General features: G+C 46.4%; 1 protein-coding gene and 1 non-coding gene across 2 annotated transcripts in view; one reads left to right on the forward strand and one right to left on the reverse strand.

Annotated features, from left to right (window-relative positions):
* Window positions 1-1,734: 1,734 nt before the first annotated feature.
* LOC135812390 (multiple epidermal growth factor-like domains protein 11) overlaps window positions 1,735-20,850 on the reverse strand; it is a 32,971-nt gene continuing 13,855 nt past the window's right edge. The window contains exons 13-23 of the mRNA XM_065325768.1: window positions 20,026-20,302; window positions 19,243-19,351; window positions 15,274-15,426; window positions 14,332-14,475; window positions 13,426-13,554; window positions 12,656-12,787; window positions 12,146-12,289; window positions 11,621-11,807; window positions 11,143-11,211; window positions 5,825-6,111; window positions 1,735-3,338 (exon numbers count right to left, since the gene is read on the reverse strand). Coding sequence (XP_065181840.1) covers window positions 2,755-3,338; window positions 5,825-6,111; window positions 11,143-11,211; window positions 11,621-11,807; window positions 12,146-12,289; window positions 12,656-12,787; window positions 13,426-13,554; window positions 14,332-14,475; window positions 15,274-15,426; window positions 19,243-19,351; window positions 20,026-20,302 — 2,215 coding nt within the window. The 3' untranslated portion in view covers window positions 1,735-2,754. The remainder of the gene's footprint in view (window positions 3,339-5,824; window positions 6,112-11,142; window positions 11,212-11,620; window positions 11,808-12,145; window positions 12,290-12,655; window positions 12,788-13,425; window positions 13,555-14,331; window positions 14,476-15,273; window positions 15,427-19,242; window positions 19,352-20,025; window positions 20,303-20,850) is intronic.
* On the forward strand, window positions 13,923-13,993 carry Trnag-gcc (transfer RNA glycine (anticodon GCC)). Its single transcript has one exon. It is a non-coding gene; the product is annotated as a tRNA-Gly (tRNA).

The raw sequence follows: 20,850 nt of genomic DNA on the forward strand, positions 1-20,850 counted from the left end.
GGTGACTGAGCTGTGTGATTGCACTTCGACAGAGAGCCGCTCAGTCTTACTCTTAGTTTCTCCTTCGAGTAGTAACATCGATCAAAGAGCGCTTTGGATGCGCTCTCCAAGACGTTTCCTATCATGTTTGTTCTTGACAGCACTTGAAATTATGACAGGTGTAGTGCAATCCACACTGATTCCACAGTAAATATGAGACTGCGCTCATTTGTTCAGCTGTAGTATCGAAACGACCATGGGAAATCATCAAAATTTCGTGAAGGAGCTTCAAGCAATGTTTGATTTTCTACATCGCGGTCGCTAGTTACGGGTCAAAATTCGACATTGGGACAAGAAAAGGCGGTCGCTGGTCGCGTTCAGCAGGTAGTCGCTAGTCACAGTGCATTTTGAATGTGAGACCGTCCGTGCCTGACAAAGTGGTCGGTAGTACCAGGCCGGTCGCTAGTCACGGTGGTCGTTAGTTACAGGTTTTACTGTACTAGTACTAGTACTACACGTAGTAGTAGCTGGCCACTTGACTTCGCGATCCAATCGAAAACCTCTCAGATGTCGCACTCCTGTTTTGTGTCAAAACCAGGGAGTCGTGTAATAATACGACTCCCTGGTCAAAACTTACAAAGGCTCGCCCCTTGAAGTGAGAGAATAATCTTGGTAGATCTAATACTCAGACTCAGTCCTCATGGCTCGTGCCTCTTGGTGCTGCTCAATGAAATCCAGTCGCGTCACTCGTCTCAAGTGGCGGCGCCTTGCACCATTTCGCAGCCCGGTGTCCGCAGGTACATGTAAGGGTTGCGCAACGCCCGACGCGACTGGATTTCTGCAGCACAGCCAGTAGTACATAGTTAAATCAGTGCTGCCAAACAGTCCGATTTTTCGGACAGTGTCCGATTTTTGAAGGCTCTTCCGAAACCCGGTCCGAGAAAGGATACATGTATGTCCGAAAAGCAGCCAAAATGAAGTCCTGTATTTTCACTTTTGAGCGCAACTGAACACACAAATCACTGTACATGTACATGTACATGACGAGTGCGCTTCTAAAAAGGCTAGTGCTGGGCTGGGGAAGTGCAACTGCAAGTAACACTATCCTGGATGGCATGTACAATGTACAGTGTGAACTTCTGGGCGCCATGTTGGGTACTATGGCAACGAAGCCTTTCATGGATCCTCTGAAAAATTGTGGCAAATGGTGTCAGATATTGGGCGAAAATGTCATAATCCTTGTGAGTCTTTTGCTCTTCGTGGTGATCATTTGTTTGCTTTCTCCTCGTAAATAATTCTTTTAAAACGGCTGTCTGTAGAAGATAACTGCATACTTCAAGTACCTGCAATACCCTTCGTCTGCCATGCAACAACAACAACCACAACAACAACAACCACCACCACAACAACAACAACAACAACAACCACAACAACAACAACCACCACCACAACAACAACAACAACAACAACAACAACAACAACAACAACAACAACAACAACAACAACAACAACAACAACAACAACAACAACAACAACAACAACAACAACAACAACAACAACAACAACAACAACAACAACAACAACAACAACAACAACAACAACAACAACAACAACAACAACAACAACAACAGCAGCTACAGCATAACTTTGTGGGCTAACTCGTAGCCAGCTTGTGTGGGCAGGCGTTTGTTTATCGCCAGTTAGCCAGGTGTGTCTTTACCACACGAAATTGTTCAATTTGTGATCAGGATGTGATAAAAGGGGCACTTAGGCTTTTTGGTTTTTGACTCCAAGACGAAGGTAGGCTATGTACATGTATGAGGGTCCAGAAGCGATTGAAGCGAGAAGGAAGATTGGCTTATAGTTTCTTTGAAAGTCAAACATAGAGATTGTGTGTGTGTGTGTGTGTGTGTGTGTGTGTGTGTGTGTTGGTGTGTGTGTGTGTGTGTGTGTGTGTGTGTGTGTGTGTGTGTGTGTGTGTGTGTGTGTGTGTGTGTGTGTGTGTGTGTGTGTGTGTGTGTGTGTGTGTGTGTGTGGATGAGAGCTAGTAAGAATTTGCGAACGAGTCTCGGTCTAGTCTTTGGAAACGATGTAGAATATATAATTTGAGTAGTCTGAAGTAGCTAGAAATCATGCCAGCAAAAAATAAAGGAATGAAGGCATGTAGTTCACTAGCATGCGTCAAGGCTTGAGAGCTGGGATTAGCAAGGTGAGTGAAAATGCCTATAAAACTCAAGCGCTACATACTAATTTTACCTCAAGTTTTGACAAAGAGATTGTTAAATGTCACTTGTAATGCTTGAATGCGTCTTAGCCAAATAAAAGGTCGAGTCCAGGGAGCTGCACAGCTCCCTGGTCGATTCGTACATCCAGGTCATCATAGAAAATGGAACTAAATTTGCCGAGGAAACTCACAACGGTCGCCAACACCCAGAATATCCCACCTAACCTACAACTCAAAATAAAATTGTAAAAAAAAGCATTTCAACACACCCATCCCCATGGCTTTGCCTGCGCTCATGCTACACTGGGTGTTTTCTTTCACCATGCACTTGTATGGCACTGGGTAAACATGGGGAGAGAGAACCGGGAACAAAATATCTACTCACAATGGGTGAATTTAGCTCACTTTTCTGTGCCGGATAAATGACAGGCTTAGCACACTCCACACTTAGTAAGCTCCATGCCTGATGTTCTGTTAAGTATCTGAGCAGGCAGTAGTTGGCTCACTATGTTTCTCTCTCCACCTCCGTCTCTCCACGTCTTGTCGTGGTACTAGGTGCCCTTCCGCAGCACGTCGTAGGCTTCTTGCGTCGAGCCCGTCCTCTTCAGCATTGCATACTGGCTTCCATCCTGAGCTGGACGTGCCTGGCTGGCATGGGACAGGACATTGTACTGCGCGTCGGCTTCGGGCACGGCGGCGGCATTGGTCAGCAGGGCAGAGCGAGAGTTGGCCCTTCTCGCGTGGGGGCTGTCCATGTGCTCGTAGCTCTCCATGGACACGTTGCCGTGCTGCATGGACTTGGTACTGGCCTGGGCGGATTGCTGACGGGACAGGTGACCTTTAGGCGCAGGATGGTCGTACTGATCGTCGTGTGCAGCCGTGGACGTATGCGCACTCCTTGTGGAGGCACGTCCCGACGCGTTGCCCGTGGCAGTGGCACCGCGCTCCGAGTCGTCCCGCTGCAGCATGCTGTACTGGACGGGCACGGACGAATCGCCCAGCGGGAGGCTGTCCTTGCGGTGCAGCTCCTGGTAGCTGTGATCGACGGACACCCGGCCAGGTAGTGTGGCCACATTCACCGTCACCGGACGCTGCTGTCCAAGGCCTGGCACGGTTTGATATGTGGGACTGCCAGCTGTGGCAACAGGAAAATCAGTGATCATAGAATACAGATTCAATGAATATGACTACAGTAAAAGCTGGGTTAGGCGACCACCCAACGGTGCAAGCAAAAACGGTCTTTAAAGCCAGGCGGTCTTTAGAACCAGGTCCCACAGTGTCTGTGTAGAACTGTCGCTGCATGGAAAAAAGGTCATTAAGAGCAGGTGGTCACTAAACACACAGGTCGCTTACACCAGGTTTTACTGTAATAGTTTGTTTAATTAATCGCCCACCCAGAACGGAGCTTGTACTACAAGCAGTTTGTTAAAGGGTGGTCATTCTGCAGGCCCGTCGGAACCGGTCCAATTGCTCACGTCATCACCGGACCAACCTGTTGGCAACTAACGCAGGGTTCCTGGTAGTGGTGAAACGAATATTCGAACATTCGAACATTCGAATATTCGAACATTCGAATATTCGAACATTCGTTCGGTTGGTCACATCCGAATATTCTTTAAGTCGCATTCGAGTATTCGTGACGTCACTTCGAATGCAGTGCATGTACATACGTGCACGCCAAACACAGTACTGTGCAGTGCGTACAGCCTGCCTGTGACTTTGTACTGCATGTTTGCACATGCATGTGCATGCTGGACTGCCAATGTTGCAAATAACACGTATAAACTTCGAAGTAGCCTTATGTGGTGGTGCATTTTATGTGGCACTACCGTTTGTCATACCTAATAACAATGACAACATCCATCAAATGACTGAGAGGAGGTCATGTGATGTCATCTGTGTTATCAAAAGAATATCCGTTCGTTAAGCCAAAGAATATTCGGCTACTAGGTTTTGACATTCGTTTCACCACTAGAACTTCCTGGTGAAGAGGTTATAATGTTATCACTATGACTGTGGTAATAGGATTTTCATTTGACCCGAGACAAGACCACACGACGCTTGCAGACCACAGCACGAACAGTTCACCAGCCACACTCCACGAAAGCAAAGATGGCAACGACGAGTTATCACTATGATCACGCACTACGTATGAAAGACTATGGTATGGTTGGACCAAGCAAAACCTGCTTCTGTTGATACTGTACTGTACTGGTAAGAAGGCATGTTGAAGTACGGTCTGGCAACTGAGATGACTACTCTCGACGTGTGGTTCATCTCATATGACAGTGACTCTGAACGAGTGGTTGAAAAATGGCACGCCTTACCGCCCATTCACCTCGTAGGCACACGACACTGCCATGTTATCTTGTACAGTAAAGCCTGTAACTCAAGACCACCGTGACTAGCGAACAGCCTGGTACTACAGACCACTTCGCCAGGCACGGACGGTCTCACATTCGTATTATGGTTGTGCGGCGCAAACCTCTAACTAAGGACCACCTGCCACTTAAGACCGCTTTCTCTGACCCCAAGGGCAGGGGGTGGTCGTTAGTCACAGGTTTTACTGTATGTGTGTGCACTGTATGGTTCCATTGACACGATGTGCTGTCCCTTCTCTTTATAGGTATTGACTATCCATTACAGTATGGCTCTTGTATTGATTCATCCCTTATCTAGATGTGTTACGCAATGTACCATACACTCCAGTACTCCACTAGATCCCAATAAGGAGCACTAGCTGCTGTCCTGCTGTATCATGTTTCTTTTTGCTACTATTTTGTATCCTCGCACTGATATTGAAAAGGGTTCAATAACGGGACAACGGGACCGTGAACATTTGCTGATTTGGTGTGCTATCTACATGACAAGGCTTGTTGAGAGGACACGACAGCATCAGGTCCATGCCCACATTCAAGCATGCAAGCAACCACCCACAGACCGACGCAGCAAGCACACCAGCACACCCTTCCCCCTCCCCCCCCCCCCCCGCACACACACACGCAGCAAGCACACCCCATCCCCCCCCCCCACACGCACACACGTGCGCGCGCACACACACACACACACACACACGCACACACATACACACGCACACACACACACACACACACAAACACACACACACACCTTTTGACCTTTTGACGCCCATCGCCGGAGGCGATGATAGCAATACTACGGCAGAAGCCATAGCAACTTGTGCTGGGATTCCACCATTCGACAGCTTGCAAGGCTGAAGAATTGACCGTCACTATTCAGCCTGGTCTACACCATACAGCTATTTGAAATGACTTTTTCTGGCCAGTGAATCCCTATTTTTGGTCTTTTTCATTTTTTCCCTGCACACACATCACACCACATACTCTGGCATGCACTGGCTGTTACCACCCAGGAGAATGAAAGAAAAGTCAGGAAGAGTCTGAGAAAGAGAAGAAAGATGTGTGTGACCATAATCGTCGGGAATGGAACCCGCAACCTATCGATTGGAAATCGCTGCACATGCCACTGCACCATATGGGACACACACACACACAATCACACACTACGCGCAAAGGACCGCCTGTACACGTAAAAGGGCCTACGGGTAGATCTCCTCTGCGATATCTACAGCATTAAACTTACCTGGCAAGGTGTTGCTGCCAGTTGGCAATCCATCAACCGTGGTGTTTTGATACTGCTGCTGTTGAGCAGTGCTGGCATGGGCCGGCATGGTGTTCTGGTAACGAGCCATGGGCGGTTTACCCGATCCAACATTTGCAGTCGGATCTGCGGTGTTATACAAGGCCATCGTGTTGTCCTTGTCCTGGCCAGTGTTCTGCGACGACCAGTACTGCGGGTTTTCCAGAGCAGGCGATTCTGGTGGCGACTGCCCGGACTCGCCGTAGTGATTTATGACCACTTCATCCTCACTGCAAACACAGTCGAATACCATGGCACAGCACAGGTACATCACAAAAGGAGTATTTGAAGATGATGCAGCACAGCCTACCCAATACTTTTGGTTTTGCTTAAAAGCTCGAAGCAGAGTGCTCAGTATACAAATGTGCAGAGCAGTATACACAAACAACGGAGGCGAACAGCTGTGCTTAAGGGGGTGAGTATTTGACATGACATGCCACATGGCACATGCATAACGAAAGGTGTATTTCGAAGATGCTGCAGCTCAGAGCGGAGTGCCCAGTGTATAAATGTGCAGACCAGTATACAGAAGCAAGGGAGGCGAAAGGCTGTGCCCAAAGGGGTGAGTATTTTGCGTGAATCCATGGCGAGTGCTTTCTTTTTGAGTCTAGGGGTGAATATAACCAAGGTGAGTGTGTTTGCTCTGAATCCCATAGCCATACGTACGGATTGAACTGTCACATTGTCGTGAAGACAGGGTGAGCATGTCCTTATTGAATCCTAGGGCGTGTGTTTCTTGTGCTCTGTATTAGTGAGATTGACTGTATTTGTAGACAGAATCTTGTCCATTGAAAAAGGTTTGCCATTGAAGACAAAGAGAAAAGAACTATACAGTCACGAGTTATTTGTATTTGTATTTATATCATTATCTCATGGCACATCATGATGACGGCCAATAAAACTGAGACAAGGGTGAAAGCCAACCACAGCAGTAAAACAGATAAAAGAATACAAATAAGAGGCAAAGAAGGCAAAGGAGGAGACAAACCAGCAGGATATACATGAAACCTATAATTGAGCAGAGATTTTAGCAACAAAATTATCCATCGACGTGCTGGTCTTGGCCTGCGTTGGTAATGTTGCCCAAAACACATAGCCAGCAAAGATCGGGGATCTAGTGAATAGGGTGGAGGCAGCGCGTGGGAGACTGAGTGAGTTCCGGGTGTTCCGTGTTTCGGAGAACCAATTATAAGCCTGCATATGCAAGGGTATTTTATTTAGTAATATTTTATGTATGAGAACACAGAGGTGGTACTTATGTCGAGTGGAAAGGGGACTGATCTTGGCAATTTCGTAAAGACTAGCGGAGGGAAAGCGACGATCTTTGCTAAATAAGATTTTAAGGAGCATGCGGTTATGGGTTTCTAGCTTGTTCAATACAGTAGTAGTTATGCCACACCAAGCAGTATCACAGTAGTCAAGTAAGGGCAATATATAGCAACGATAAAGCAAGCGTTTGCAAGAAAGAGGAAGATGTCTACAGTGGGCTTGAAGAGCCCCAAGGATGGAGCTTGTGCGCTTGCAGACATACTGCACATGGGGTGACCACGACAATTTAGAGTCAATAATAACGCCAAGATGCTTATGCTCTTCAACAATGCGAATAGCAACACTTGAAGAAGGAAAACAAAGTGGCAGGGAAGGGGGAGAGGGGGAAATGTACATAGCTGCCGTTTTATCAACGTTTGGCTGCAACTTCCAATCATGCATCCAGGTTATAACTTTCCCAATGCTATCTTGCATGGCTTTGTGCAGGCGTATAGGGCAAGCATTGGAGCAAAGCAGAGCTGTGTCATCAGCGAAAAGGCTGACACCAGGGGCAGTATCGGGGAGGTCATTAATATACAGGAGAAATAGCAGTGGCCCAAGTATTGAACCCTGGGGGACTCCAGAAGTAACGGGTAAAGGCTCCGATAACACAGTTGAGAGGCGTACAAGCTGATGTCGGTTAGAGAGATACGATGAGAGCCAGCCGATAGCCTTGCCATCAATGCGATATACTGTTCGCAGCTTAGCTAAGAGACCCCTGTGCCAAACAGTGTCGAAGGCCTTTGCGAGATCGAAGAAAACTAAACCAACATGGTTATGGGCGTTCCGGGCTGTGTGGATGTCTTGCACGAGGCGGGTAACCTGGTACCTGGTGGAGTCACCCCGACAAAAGCCCGACTGTGCTGGCGAAAGTGAAATGCGAACATGATCATAAATGATGTCATATACAACACGTTCGCACACTTTTGATAAAGTAGAGAGCAATGAGATAGGGCGATAGTTGCTGGGGGTGGTGCGTGGTCCTCTATTTTTGTAGGTGGCCACGACTACCGCAGTTTTCCACATGGCTGGGAATTTCCCTTCACGAAATGACATATTCAAGATAATTGACACAGGATAGGCAACAGACGGAGCAAGAGCTCTCCAAACTTCGTTGGTAATTCCGTCTTGACCAGGGGACTTGCCAGTTTTCAGATTACGGAGATATTTCCTCACTTGGGCTGTACCAGTCGACAATGATAGGAGGGACGCAGGTATTGAGGGTGAAGGGGTGAGTGGTGGTATAGGCCACGTAGGGTCGTCAGGAAGTCCAAACGACGTAAACTGCGTGTTCAATATGTCTGCTATGTCTGCGGGATCTGTTGCTACCGTGCCGTCTGAAGCTGTCATTGATCGGATCGGCTCCCGACTACAGTTCTTACGGAGATGGCGGAGAAATTGATGGAGACTAGGGCGATCATGGGAAGACAGGGTGGCATGAACCGACTGTACATACTGACGATGGAGGGTACGTGACAAACATTTCACTTCGTTACGCTTGCGCTTAAAGGCAATGAAGTTTTCACTGGTTGGATACTTCCTATAAATGCTATACAAATCTCGCTTCAGTTTCACAGCACACTTGAGGTCCGGAGTGATCCAGGGTCGGGATGCATCCCGCATAGTAGGACGAGGCCTAATGTAGTCTCCTGTCCGCGGAATAACTTTGTAAGGCAACAGATGACGATGGAATGCTGACTGTAGTAAAGCATCAAACAGGACAATGGCATCATCAACATCAGAATGCCGATGAAGTAATGACCAGTCCAACCTAGACAAGTCTTCATTCACAACCTGCCAGACATGGGTAGGCACTTGTTTATACCTGTACTGAGCCTGGGGATGGAGGGACGATTTAGCAGTCGCTTGTGGTGTCGAGCACGATGCATAGTTGAGCGTACAAACAACCTGCAGATGATCAGATGTGCCAAGAGGAGCTGCGTGGTCGACTGAGAGGACATGTTGGGGTTTGTTGGTTACCAACAAGTCAAGACATGAGTTGGCACCCGCTGATGAAGTGTATATTGGGAAACTCACTAGTTGTTGGAGCCCAAGCATTGAAAAAACTGTCAGTAGGTTGGTACCGGCTGTAGAGGTGGAGTCAGAAGAGCACCAATCATTATGTTTGGCATTAAAATCCCCCGTCAGGAAGAAGTCACACTCGTCATAGCAAGAGGACTGTATAGCATCGACCAGCATATCCGAGAAGAAGGACAATTGTACCGCCGTTTGGGAAGGGGGTCGATACATGCAACATACAAGAATAGGGTTAGGGGTGCATTGAGACTTAACTTCCACCCAGGTAGATTCACAGCCCTGACGCTGCAGGTCGGGCCTGTGGAGAATATGTTGAAAAGCATCAGTCCGGACAAGCACCGCGACACCACCATATCCTCTAGTGAAGGAGTGTGCATTTCTGTTCTCGTGTGCTGGTCTGTCTCTTCTGAAACAGGAATAGCCCGGTACATGCACGGAAACAGATGGGCACAGCCAGGTCTCCGTGAGGCAAACAATACTTGGCTTAGTGCTCTCCAGAACAATCGAAAGTTCAGCTAATTTATTGACGAGAGACCGACAATTCATGGTTATCAGCGTTAGGTCGGATTCTGATCTGGGGTAGAATGGGGTAGCATGCAAGTTGAGGGAAGACATAGACAACATGATTATGACGAGGAACTATCACCACCACGTTCAGTCACATTGGTACCGTCGGCAAAGCGCCACTTACGGACGGTGTGGCTAATTGTTGCCGGCCAAAATCCTGCACTGAGTATTTTGCCTTCATCCGTCGCTAGGACCGTCAGTCGTGCATATGCTGTGCCAAAGGTCCGGGATTCGCTAATACTGCAATTGAGCACCTCAACCTCACGGTCCTTGCACCAGTCAGTAATTGCGTTAGCGCTACACTCCATGTGGACATTGCCCACGTAGAACACAGATTTCGCGACTTTTTCTACGCCTGTAAGGATGTTGGGGTTAGCTGGGGCCACAGGCTTCACGTACCGGGACGTGACCCGACGCCGTACAACTTCGGCCCAGCCATCCGAACTGCTTCCCGTATTTTCACTTGTACTAGTTGTAGCCAATGTTGATCTGGTTGGTGCAGCCGGTGGTGTTTCAGTGCGTGATGAGGTCTGGTGTACATGTGTCGATGTTTGGGAAGTGCGGGTACGGTTGGTAGAGTGTGCGTTGGGGGGAGTACGAGTCCGAGTGACGGTTTCCCTCACCCCAGCCCCTGTACTACCTGAACTAGCTACACTACTGTACGTTGTACTCGGGGTTGTAGATTGTGCAATCAGGTTTGGACTCCCGCCTTCCTCAAGGTGTATCATCTTCGCCACGAGGCCATCAATGGTTGCTTTCATTTCTCTAACTTCCCTATCCCTGTCCTCCCTGAGGGATACCATTTCCACAGTTAATGCAGTGATAGTCGAGGACAGTGCACTGATAGAGCTCACTAGCGCTGGCATACCTGATTTGCCGATGTCCATGGCGCGAAGTTGAAGTACAAGGTCCGGTCGGGCCAACGAGTCCACACCTGCAAGTCCTGACTTTTTGGCCAAGTCACGAATCTCCCCATCCAGCAGCAAGGCCAGGTCCATATTTGAGTTCTCCACCATATTAGGGCTGGGACTAGTTCCAGGTCCACCTATACTTACAAAAGTGGCCGAAAGGCTATTCCATAGATGGAAAGGCAGGAGCTAAAAAACTTGCTTCCTACTCCTACGACTTTTCTGCACTTGTCAGCAGGAAAAGCGAGAGATCTTATGTTATGACTAGCAGTCCACGAAGGTAACGAGATAATAATATGCAATCAGATAGTGTTAGTCCGCATAACTCGTTACAGTATATGACCTTTCTCTTTACATAATACTATTGGCTCAACATTCGAGTGTCACTGGAGATAATTATGATTATAGAAAAAGTGGTCTATGGCGGCATGCTAAGCTTACTAAGCATTTCCATTGGCATTTTCCCCTGATGTTCCTCGGTGATAGGAAGCTGTTGGATGATCACTGAGCCTGCAGTATACCAAGCCAGAGGAACATTTCACACATGAAGATTTTAGATTATTTTAGATTTTAGCTCCATAAAAAAGCCATAAACCATCTGGTAGCTGGCTTGTATATACTCTGATGCATCCTGCGAGTGAAATCCCCCCCCCCCCCTTCTGACTAGATAAGGTAGCAATTTTTTACTCCAATATTTTGAATAATTTCACGACCACAGTCAACCAAGTGAATGCTAAAAGTCCTGTGAGTGAAATTCCACCCCCCCCCCCCCCATCCCTCCTCCCCCCCCCCCTTACTAGAAAAGGGAGCAATTTTTTTATTCCCATTTTTGTATGATTTGACTACCAGTGAACCAAGCCAATGGCCCAAGCCCTAGCGTGACTAACAATGCACACGTCCGGAGATTCGCAAAACTCACTTGTAAGCCTTATTGGCTTTCTTGTACTTGCAGGTGATGGTGATGATGGCTACGATGAGAATGAGCACGGCGCCGCCCGCCACGCCGATGATGATGTAGATCGTGTTGCTAGTGCTGCCGGTCACCTGGTTTTCCGTCACGCCCTCGTCCTCGCCCGTCGCAACCATGGCGACCTCCGTAGTCTCAGCTGTAGAGGGTGTAAGATTGCAATATGCCTTCCCATATACACGTACGGATAGGTGGATCATACAGTAAAAGTCCCCAGATACGGACGGCCCTAATACGGGCACATCCAACTAACGGGCACCTTTATGACCCACATTTTTCACACACATTTCAGGAGCAGTTCCCCGAGGACCGCGATAGCAAAACAATGTTTTCATTTATACAAAAGAGAAGAACCAAGGAACTACAAGTTACGCTATACTGTCCACTAACACCACCAGTTACTAAACAATCAGCTCATGCGATAACATTGCACGACACATTATGATATGATTTGGAGCAGCAATTATAGTTTCTCACCCTCAACATCCAGGTGAATTGTGCACTTGAAGCCAGTCCATCCAGCCGCGCATGTACATGCACCATTGCCTGGATCACAAGTGGCGCCATTGTAGCACTCGCATGTTTGACCACAGCGGAAGCCGAACGTTCCTTGCTTGCATGCTGTACAAACAAAGAATAGTTAGAAGACCCATTGATCTCTTTGTTCTGACAACATGGCACGATGTTACTTCGAAGGAAACAAGTTGTGCATGGAGTGCCTGTGGCAAAAGAGTTATCATGACGTCACTGCATACAAATACCTCAATGAATGACATCATTGCATAGTGCCTTTAGTATTAACATATTTATACTGATTTCCTGTTTTCACCTTTCCATCAAACCAAAGAATGATAATATTGATTATGAGTAACTTTGAGTAATCAAAAACATATCCGACACACGTCTATCCAATGACTTTAGACTAAGATACAAACACCTTTGTTGTGTTCACCAATGCTAGCTTTTAGCTGGTACAGGTGCACTTACTTTCATCGCAGATCGTGCCAGTTCTTCCTGGTCGACAAATGCAACTGCCGGTGGTCGGAGCGCAGCCACCCTCTCCTTGTACACAGTCACACGTCTTGGTGCAAAACTCTCCCCACCTGTCGATTGGGCAAACTGCATACATGCAAGGCAAGGTCCAGTCCAGAAAAGGACTCCTATTATCACAACTGAGCATGTGAAATCTTTTCCTACTGTTACACCTGGGATTACAGTAAAATTCAGATGTGGACCTTCTCCACTGCTCCATACATCCTCCACCAGCCGTAGTGGCTGCCTGCAATGCCGTCCTTAAATTTCGAGAACGTTACTTTTACATTGTTGTCCAAATATTGCAATTTGGAGCAAATGGAATTGATTACAGGACTGCGACTTGAAAAGTTCTATCCGGGAATTTTTTTGGAAATGGACATGGTTGGAAAATGCGATTTTGAACGTGTTCCTACGCCACTGCATGTCCAAAGTGATAAGGAAATCCCTCATTCAAATCTGCGCACGAGGCTATTGAATGAGATTTCCCGTGACTCGACTTTCGAGCTTCGTAACTCTGGGCCCGCACGTCGGAGCGCTCCAATGATTGTTTCAATGGACAGCTGCTTTTTTCTCTCTTCGATCTACAACTTAAGTCTGTGGAATTAACCCGGGAATGACTGAGTTACGATCGAATGAAAGTTAGAAAAGTTTCGATCCCAGGGGATCTAAAGTTGTACGGTCAGTACACAAAGGGTTAATACATATGGGATCTGAGTACTCACTTGTATTGCAATCATCGCCCTTCCATCCCGCTTTGCAGCTACAGTTTCCCAAGGTCGGCTCACACTCGGCACCATTCTTGCACACACAAGACTCCAGGCACATCAAGCCAAACTGACCAGGCTCACAGGCTGTAACACAACAACGAAGTTCAGAAGATCATAGATAAGTGCATATCAGGAGCCACTAATGGCTCAGCCACTCAAAACCGTATACCTAGCTATGCCGTGCATCACAGATCCACCAGTATGCATCTGCCACCTGCACTAGCCAAGCAACGTGTAGACTTATTTATTTGCTATTTTATTTATTCACAACCAAGTGGTTTGGGTACAACATTGAATTTTGATGTTTTCTTCACCAGTTATTTGTGATGTTAGGCTGAATGCATATGAGGTACGTTGCAGTTACACCCATATACCGCATTCTTCAAAATGAACCTTTCTCTCATATTGTGCACATCACATTTCCACTGTGGCAAACACTACCATCCGTCGGAGCATTGGTGGTTCAGTGGTAGAATCCTCGCCTGCCACGCGGGGGGCCCGGGTTCGATTCCCGGCCAATGCATATTTTTTCCATCGTTTGCAGGGGACACTAGAAAGAGGATTCGTGAGCTCTATTTTGTTCCCGAGTGTCACGCGTGACTCAGATTCGCGGGCCACGTGATGATTTTTCAGCACCTTCTAGTTTCGGCCTGGTTCCATAGCTTAGATGGCTAAAACCGCGATGATTGCTCAAGACTAGCGAGGTCCCAGGCTCGAGTCTTGGCTGAGTTGGCGTTTTCTAGCAGCTCATGCATTCACTGACTGTTTACATTGAATTTGAGGTTCTTCCAATTCTACAGAAAGGTTCATGATATATCTGCCCTAAATAATAACAATTCCATGTCTGTTCCAAACACTCACATGTGCTACAGTTGGGTGGCCTGCTTCCCATGGGGCAAGCACACTCTCCAGTGTCCGGATAACATAGACCACCGGAATGAGCCGGACAAGTCAGCGATGAACACGATGATGTACAGTTGGCACCCCATTGTCCAATTGGACAAACTGTACAACACACACACACAACACACACAAAAACACACACACACACAACACACATACACACACAAGTACACACACACACACACACACACACACACACACATACCCCCACACACACACACACACATACACACACGCACACGCACACGCACACGCACACCCACCCACCCACCCACACACACACACACACACACACACACACACACACACACACACACACACACACACACACACACACACACACACACACACACACACACATGAGGAGCAAACAGACACAGGGTACTTTGATTTTCGGTATTGGCAAACTTATTTATAATATTCATTGTGTACCAAGCGGACCAAGTGTAATTTTACACAAACATGTGATCGATTGTGCCTTGTAGGTATGAAACTGAGCGACAATAAACAACTTGCTCCATTTCTGTCCACCGTCTGTGAACAGTTCTGCATGTTTGTGCAGCAAACCCTATCGCAGCATGTAACAAGAGGAGAACAGTTTGAGTTTAGCTTGAACTCAGTGAACAACAGAACATGACAAGTACACCCAATCCACTGTGGGTAATATACAGGCTTGCAACAACTCCATGCATATCACAATACATAATTTTTCATTCAGCGCATGCGGCCATTTTGAATAGCAAGTGAATAGAGCGGTTGTCAGTTGACAAACCCCCTTTTCTTTATGATGCAGTTGCGTGATGTCCACAACTTTTTTTAGTGTCCATGTATGTTGAGGTCAACAAGATATGCATGCTGCACCAAACACTACAGCGAGCATGTTCACATAATTACTCTTACCTTCCTCGCAGTTGACACCCGTCCAGCCGGACACGGTGGAGCAGTTGCACTCTCCAGTGATCGGATCACACAGTGCGCCGTTCTCACACAGACACGCCTGTGCACAGTTCAGACCATATGCTGTCCCATTGCATGGTGACTCACAACGGTCACCTGTCCAAACAAGAACATACAGCACACAACAATTCCATTATGTAGTAAAGGCTTTGTGACTTTCAGACTTTGTGCACATGATTCTAATACCAAATCTTGGTGGAAATCTAAAGAGGACTATATGTAGGACTCAGTATAGAGTCCATGCACTATATGATGTCCAGCACCCTATATAGAGTCCATTGGTCCAAAATCCACTATACAGAGTCCAGGAGTCCACTCAGTTTTGATCAGCTTCATCCTGCCGCGCAATCCCAGGCTATAAGGAGTACACTTTTTCTACAAGTCCCCTATTCACAGTCCAGGAGTCCAGTTTATCCAGTCACGCCGTCCTGTGTGTTGTGCCCGAAAGAGAACACATTTTCAGTTTTGCTTGCCTCGTGGCAGCGCATTCCTTTCTTCACTTCAGCCATGGCTGCCAATTCTGCTGTGCAGTTGCTGACAGTAATCTGTCTCGAGCTAACCAAGGAGGATAAGGAGACGTTCAAAATCAAATCTGGAAAGCGTCTTGTGGTTCTCTGAAGACGTTTCATCAGTGCGCGGGATGAAAGCAGAAATTGCAGAACGAGAAAAGTTCAGCACAGTTCAAATCTGACGAGTCAGGTACACTGACGCTCTCTTTCGTTCGACGCCACAAGGATCCCCTGTTTGGCTGGCCATTGCTGCCAGTAAGACGTTTGAACGGTTTCATCAGAGCGAGGGATGAAAGCAGAAAGCGGAGAAAGAGAAAAGTTCAGCACAGTTGCAATCTGACGAGTCAGATACACTGACACTCTCTTTCGTTCGACGCCACAAGGATACCCCTGTTTGACTGGACAAGAGCTGCCTGTACCACCGTGTCAAAAGGCTGTCCAACTACATGGCAGGACGATGACTGAGGTAAGGAAGCTTTTACTCGTTTCGATTGGTCTGCTGTTCTGTCGTTATGCTTGAATTTTTTTTCCATTTTCAAGGAGCGTATCGCGTTTGTTTGATGAATGATGTTGCTTGAATGAATGCCCTAAAAGTAATCAACCACTTCGTGATAGTCCTCAAGGACTGCAAGGACTTTGCATCAATCGTATATGATCGTCTAGCTATCATCAATTATTATTTTATTTCATGAGAAATGTATTCAAGTTTATCCCTGTGATAATTATGTGAACTCCACGACACTCTTCCTGTAGTAAGATGTCAAATACAATGGGATCCACAAACGCAGTGCCAGTGTACTACAGTGCATTTCAAAACTATAGACGTGTAGGGTTTTTGAAATATTTCAAATTTGGCTGGAACTTTTTGAGAATAGTTTTCGGAATATTGCTCAGGATCGCTCCACAATTATAGTTTCTAAAGGATTGGATAACAGACGCCCAATTTGGAAAATTTTATGCACAAAGTGATCACAGATTTTATGTGGTATAGATGCTGGCATAACGGTTTTTGCCTAGGTACGCGTCTATAGTTTTGAAATGGACTGTAGTAGTAGTAGTAGTAGTAGGACTAGGAGGATTACTTGTATGCCAATGACAAAAAAGCTTCTCAAGCTAATACTCGTATTCCCTGAAGTAACCGTTTTGATGTCACCAACATGACATTGTGTCAGTGAAACTGCCTCGTGACAACAAATCATTGCATTTCCATCTTGGGGAAGACTGACTGACAGCAACGCTGTACAGATTGTTCAAATGATCTCATTTCAATTTAGTTGCAGTGAAGTGAAACACTGTGTACACTACATGTATGTTGGTGTGTCTGTGCGTCTTGAGTGTGCACAAACGATCTTATTCCTCGTATTACTAATAGATTATTGTCCCCACCATCACCTGTTCACAGGTCTTTGAGTGGATTGATTTACATTGAGCATCACATTCGTTGAGAACTTGGTAGTTGTGTGCTCCCATGCATCATTACGGTAATAAGCGTATCCTTGTGCTATCTATTTGTTGCAGGTGTGCTGATCTTCAGAAGCTTGCGGAACTGAGTGCTGCTGAACATTTGCATGGCCATGAGCAATGGTGAAGCTTGCTATTGCACTCTCAGCATGTGCTAGTATTATGCTGACCACTGCACTATGTTACTCTCTTACACTACTACGTGTATGTAAACGTGCGTGTACCCGTCCCCATATGCATTCGTTTCGTATAGTTATTTGTTATCCCTCTTGACTTTACATGTAAATGGGTGGACGTTTGCATGGCTGTTGGAGTTGCGTGTGTATTGTGTCTCTACTCTTTTCTTGGTGTTTTCTTGGCGTTGTATAAGTTTGTGTGTGTGTGTGTGAGTGTGTGTGTGTGTGCGCGCGCGCGCACAATAATTTGAAAACAAATATTAATCCTGGGCTCTCCATTATTCTCTTTCGATTCTTGGTTTTTTTCTAGTTATTTTCTTGGCGTTGTGTGGGTGTGTGCATGTGTGTGTGCGTGCACAATAATTTGGCAACACTACATGATTGAGATGTTGTAATTTGCAGCGTCTGCGAAGAGACCACTTGATTTGAGGATGGTGTTTGTTGGGTTTTTCATGTAATGAAGTGGCTGCAGTGGCGCCTCAATACATATTTTTTTTATCTTGAGAAGTGCATGATGTAAAGGATTAAAGGGAGAGGCCGTTTTCTGGTTAATATTCACTGCTTACAGCAGATCCTATGTCTATTTTCAAACTCGATAGGGGGTGCCTAATTGGCTGGACTTTATACAGGGGCGGGGGTGTTGTCCACATAAAGACTCTTTATAGTTGATTTCAAAGTTTGGACTCCGTACAGTTGATTTTGGACCAATGGACTCTATATAGGGGTGAAGCCAATTGGCTGGACTCTATACAGGGAGTGATGTCCATCGAAACTTTGAGCTCACAGTTGATTCCAAGTTTGGACTCTGTACAGTGGATTTTGGACCAATGGACTCTATATAGGGGTTGGACATCATATAGGGGCTGGACGCTCTACTGAGTCCAACATATATCCTCAACATCTATTGCTGATGAATGCCAAGCTTTGAAGCTACTCTCTGATTGCTGGGCGTATTGTTCATAGATCGAACACAGATCATAATATTCCCGTAGCTATGCAGAAGACGTTATTTCAGTAACGTCTGGCGCTAGCCAGGGTCCACACAGCTTTAATTTGGTATTTGTGTGTTTGTTTGTTTGTGTCACGCCTGGCGCTATCCCGTATCTGATGGCAAAAATCATAGGGATGTTATAAATTTTCAATTCTCCTATTTTTTTTTCAGGCATATCCTGGGATTCGAACCCGCACTATCGCCCTACATGCATTCCCCCATACACTTCGCATTCATACCCATTCTTCCAAGTTGCTTCACGTTATGATCTTGCGTTTGAAAGCCCTATTTGAATATTGCGGGCACCTATATGTGGCCAGCTGTGTTTGATGGTACGGTACGGTACGGGAGACGGTGTCGTATTACCCTCGATCGTACCTGTCCCGTACCTATCCCCTACCGTACCGTACCATCAAAGACGGCTGGCCACAATGCATATTCAAATAGGGCTTTCAAATGCAAGATCATAATGTGAAGCAACTTGGAAGAATTAGTATGTATACGAAGTGTATCGGGGATGCATGCAGGGCGCGATAGTGCGGGTTCGAATCCCAGGTTATGTCTTTAAAAAAAAGGAATTTTTTAAAGAATTTATAACATCCCTATGCTTTTTTTTGTCTAGGTCATCAAGGCAAAAAAGCATAGCGTAGGGCCCTGAGCTTCCAAGCTCTCTCGTTTCATCTTCGGTGTGAAACACACACGTGAGAACATACATGCATACACACATGCCGATATGCAGTTCCGTATGCACGTGAACCATGAACCAAACACACACCTTGCCATCCGGCATCGCAGTTGCAGACACCAGTGATATGGTGGCAGCCATTTTGTGCCCGGCCGTTGCACTGACAATCCAGGGAACAGTTAAATCCATGCTTGTTGGCCTATAAAGCAATATCACACAAAAAACAAAGATTCACAGGTTGGAAACTGAATAAGACAACCAGTCTAGAACAGCCGGTGCTGAACGCATGTAACACAGAAACAAATTTAATATACACACATTCCACAATGAGATAGTAGTGCTGCTGCTGCTTACTATGCACAAAGGACAGTAGATTCTACTACTGAAGGTATGTTGACAACTCAGGCACGACAACCATGTACAGCATACTTGAGGAGTTGAAAGTCGACCTTGGCTATAATTCTACCCTCCATACTTGGGCAAAGATTTCCCGGCTCCATGTTGGTTAAAAAAACTGTCTGAGAGTCGACTACCCGCCATTTTTAATAGATTTTTAAGGTCATATAGGGTCGACTTATAACAGATAAAATTCCGTAATGATCAACATACAAAGTACAGGAGATGGGGAGCTGTATTCATTATAACTTCGAGTTCACCCACTGAGCAAAAACACCAGGCAGCATCTGCTCAGTGTTTTGGTGCCTTGAGCACTCTTCCGACCTGCCCTGGCTACTTAGCCCATCATTGCAGTCACCGGTCAGTTAGGAGGTAGGGCTTCCATATCTAAGAAATCCTTGGTAACAGATTAAACTGTGCTTCAGGTACGATGTTAAAAGAGTGACAATAGAAGTGCAATTTGGCATTCGGACATACCGGACAAGGCTGGTCGCACACGGCGCCAATCCAACCGTCCGTACACGTGCATGCACCGGTGACGGGATGACAAGCCGCTCCGTTCTGGCACGTGCACGGCAGTGCACACCACTGTCCGTACGCACCCTGCTCGCACACCTCCGAGCAGTTCTCCCCTTTCCAGCCGGGGGTGCAGACACAGGTACCGTTGCTGGCAGAGCATGCTGCACCGTTGATGCATGTACATGTCGTTGAGCAATTCAGTCCATACCAGCCAACAGGGCATGTTTGGTTGCAACTGCACGATATATGTGACAACAATGACAGCAATATTCAACAGCATTATAAATACTTCACGGGGTAGTGAACCCAGGACAGAAGCGGACCAGGCATCATGACTTTGCACATCTATCGTTATGCTGCTTCATTACGCGACCTGTTTTATTATTATTATTATTATAAATACTGCACAACATGGGCGTACATGTACATGACTGTACATGTTATGGAGTAATGGCAAAAAAATCACGGTTCGTGTCAGACTCGGCTAGAGGCCGAGTTTTCCGTGTCCGTAGGAACGCCACCACCTTTCAAGGATCATGGCAAATAGCAATCAAAACGCAAAGTCACACTCCACGATGAGTCCTTCCAGCATAAGGCCTATGCTTCTATCGAAAGCTAGTTTAAAACAATACAGTGCAGTAAGATAGTAGACCGTTAGTCATGCAGATCATTGTTCTGTCTCAGTGTTATCACGAAGCTGTGCATTTCAAAACTATAGACGCGTAGGGTTTTTGAAATATTTCAAATTTGGCTGGAACTTTTTGAGAATAGTTTTCGGAATAT

This window comes from Sycon ciliatum, chromosome 1, assembly GCF_964019385.1.
Source record: "Sycon ciliatum chromosome 1, ocSycCili1.1, whole genome shotgun sequence".
Lineage (NCBI taxonomy): Eukaryota > Metazoa > Porifera > Calcarea > Leucosolenida > Sycettidae > Sycon > Sycon ciliatum.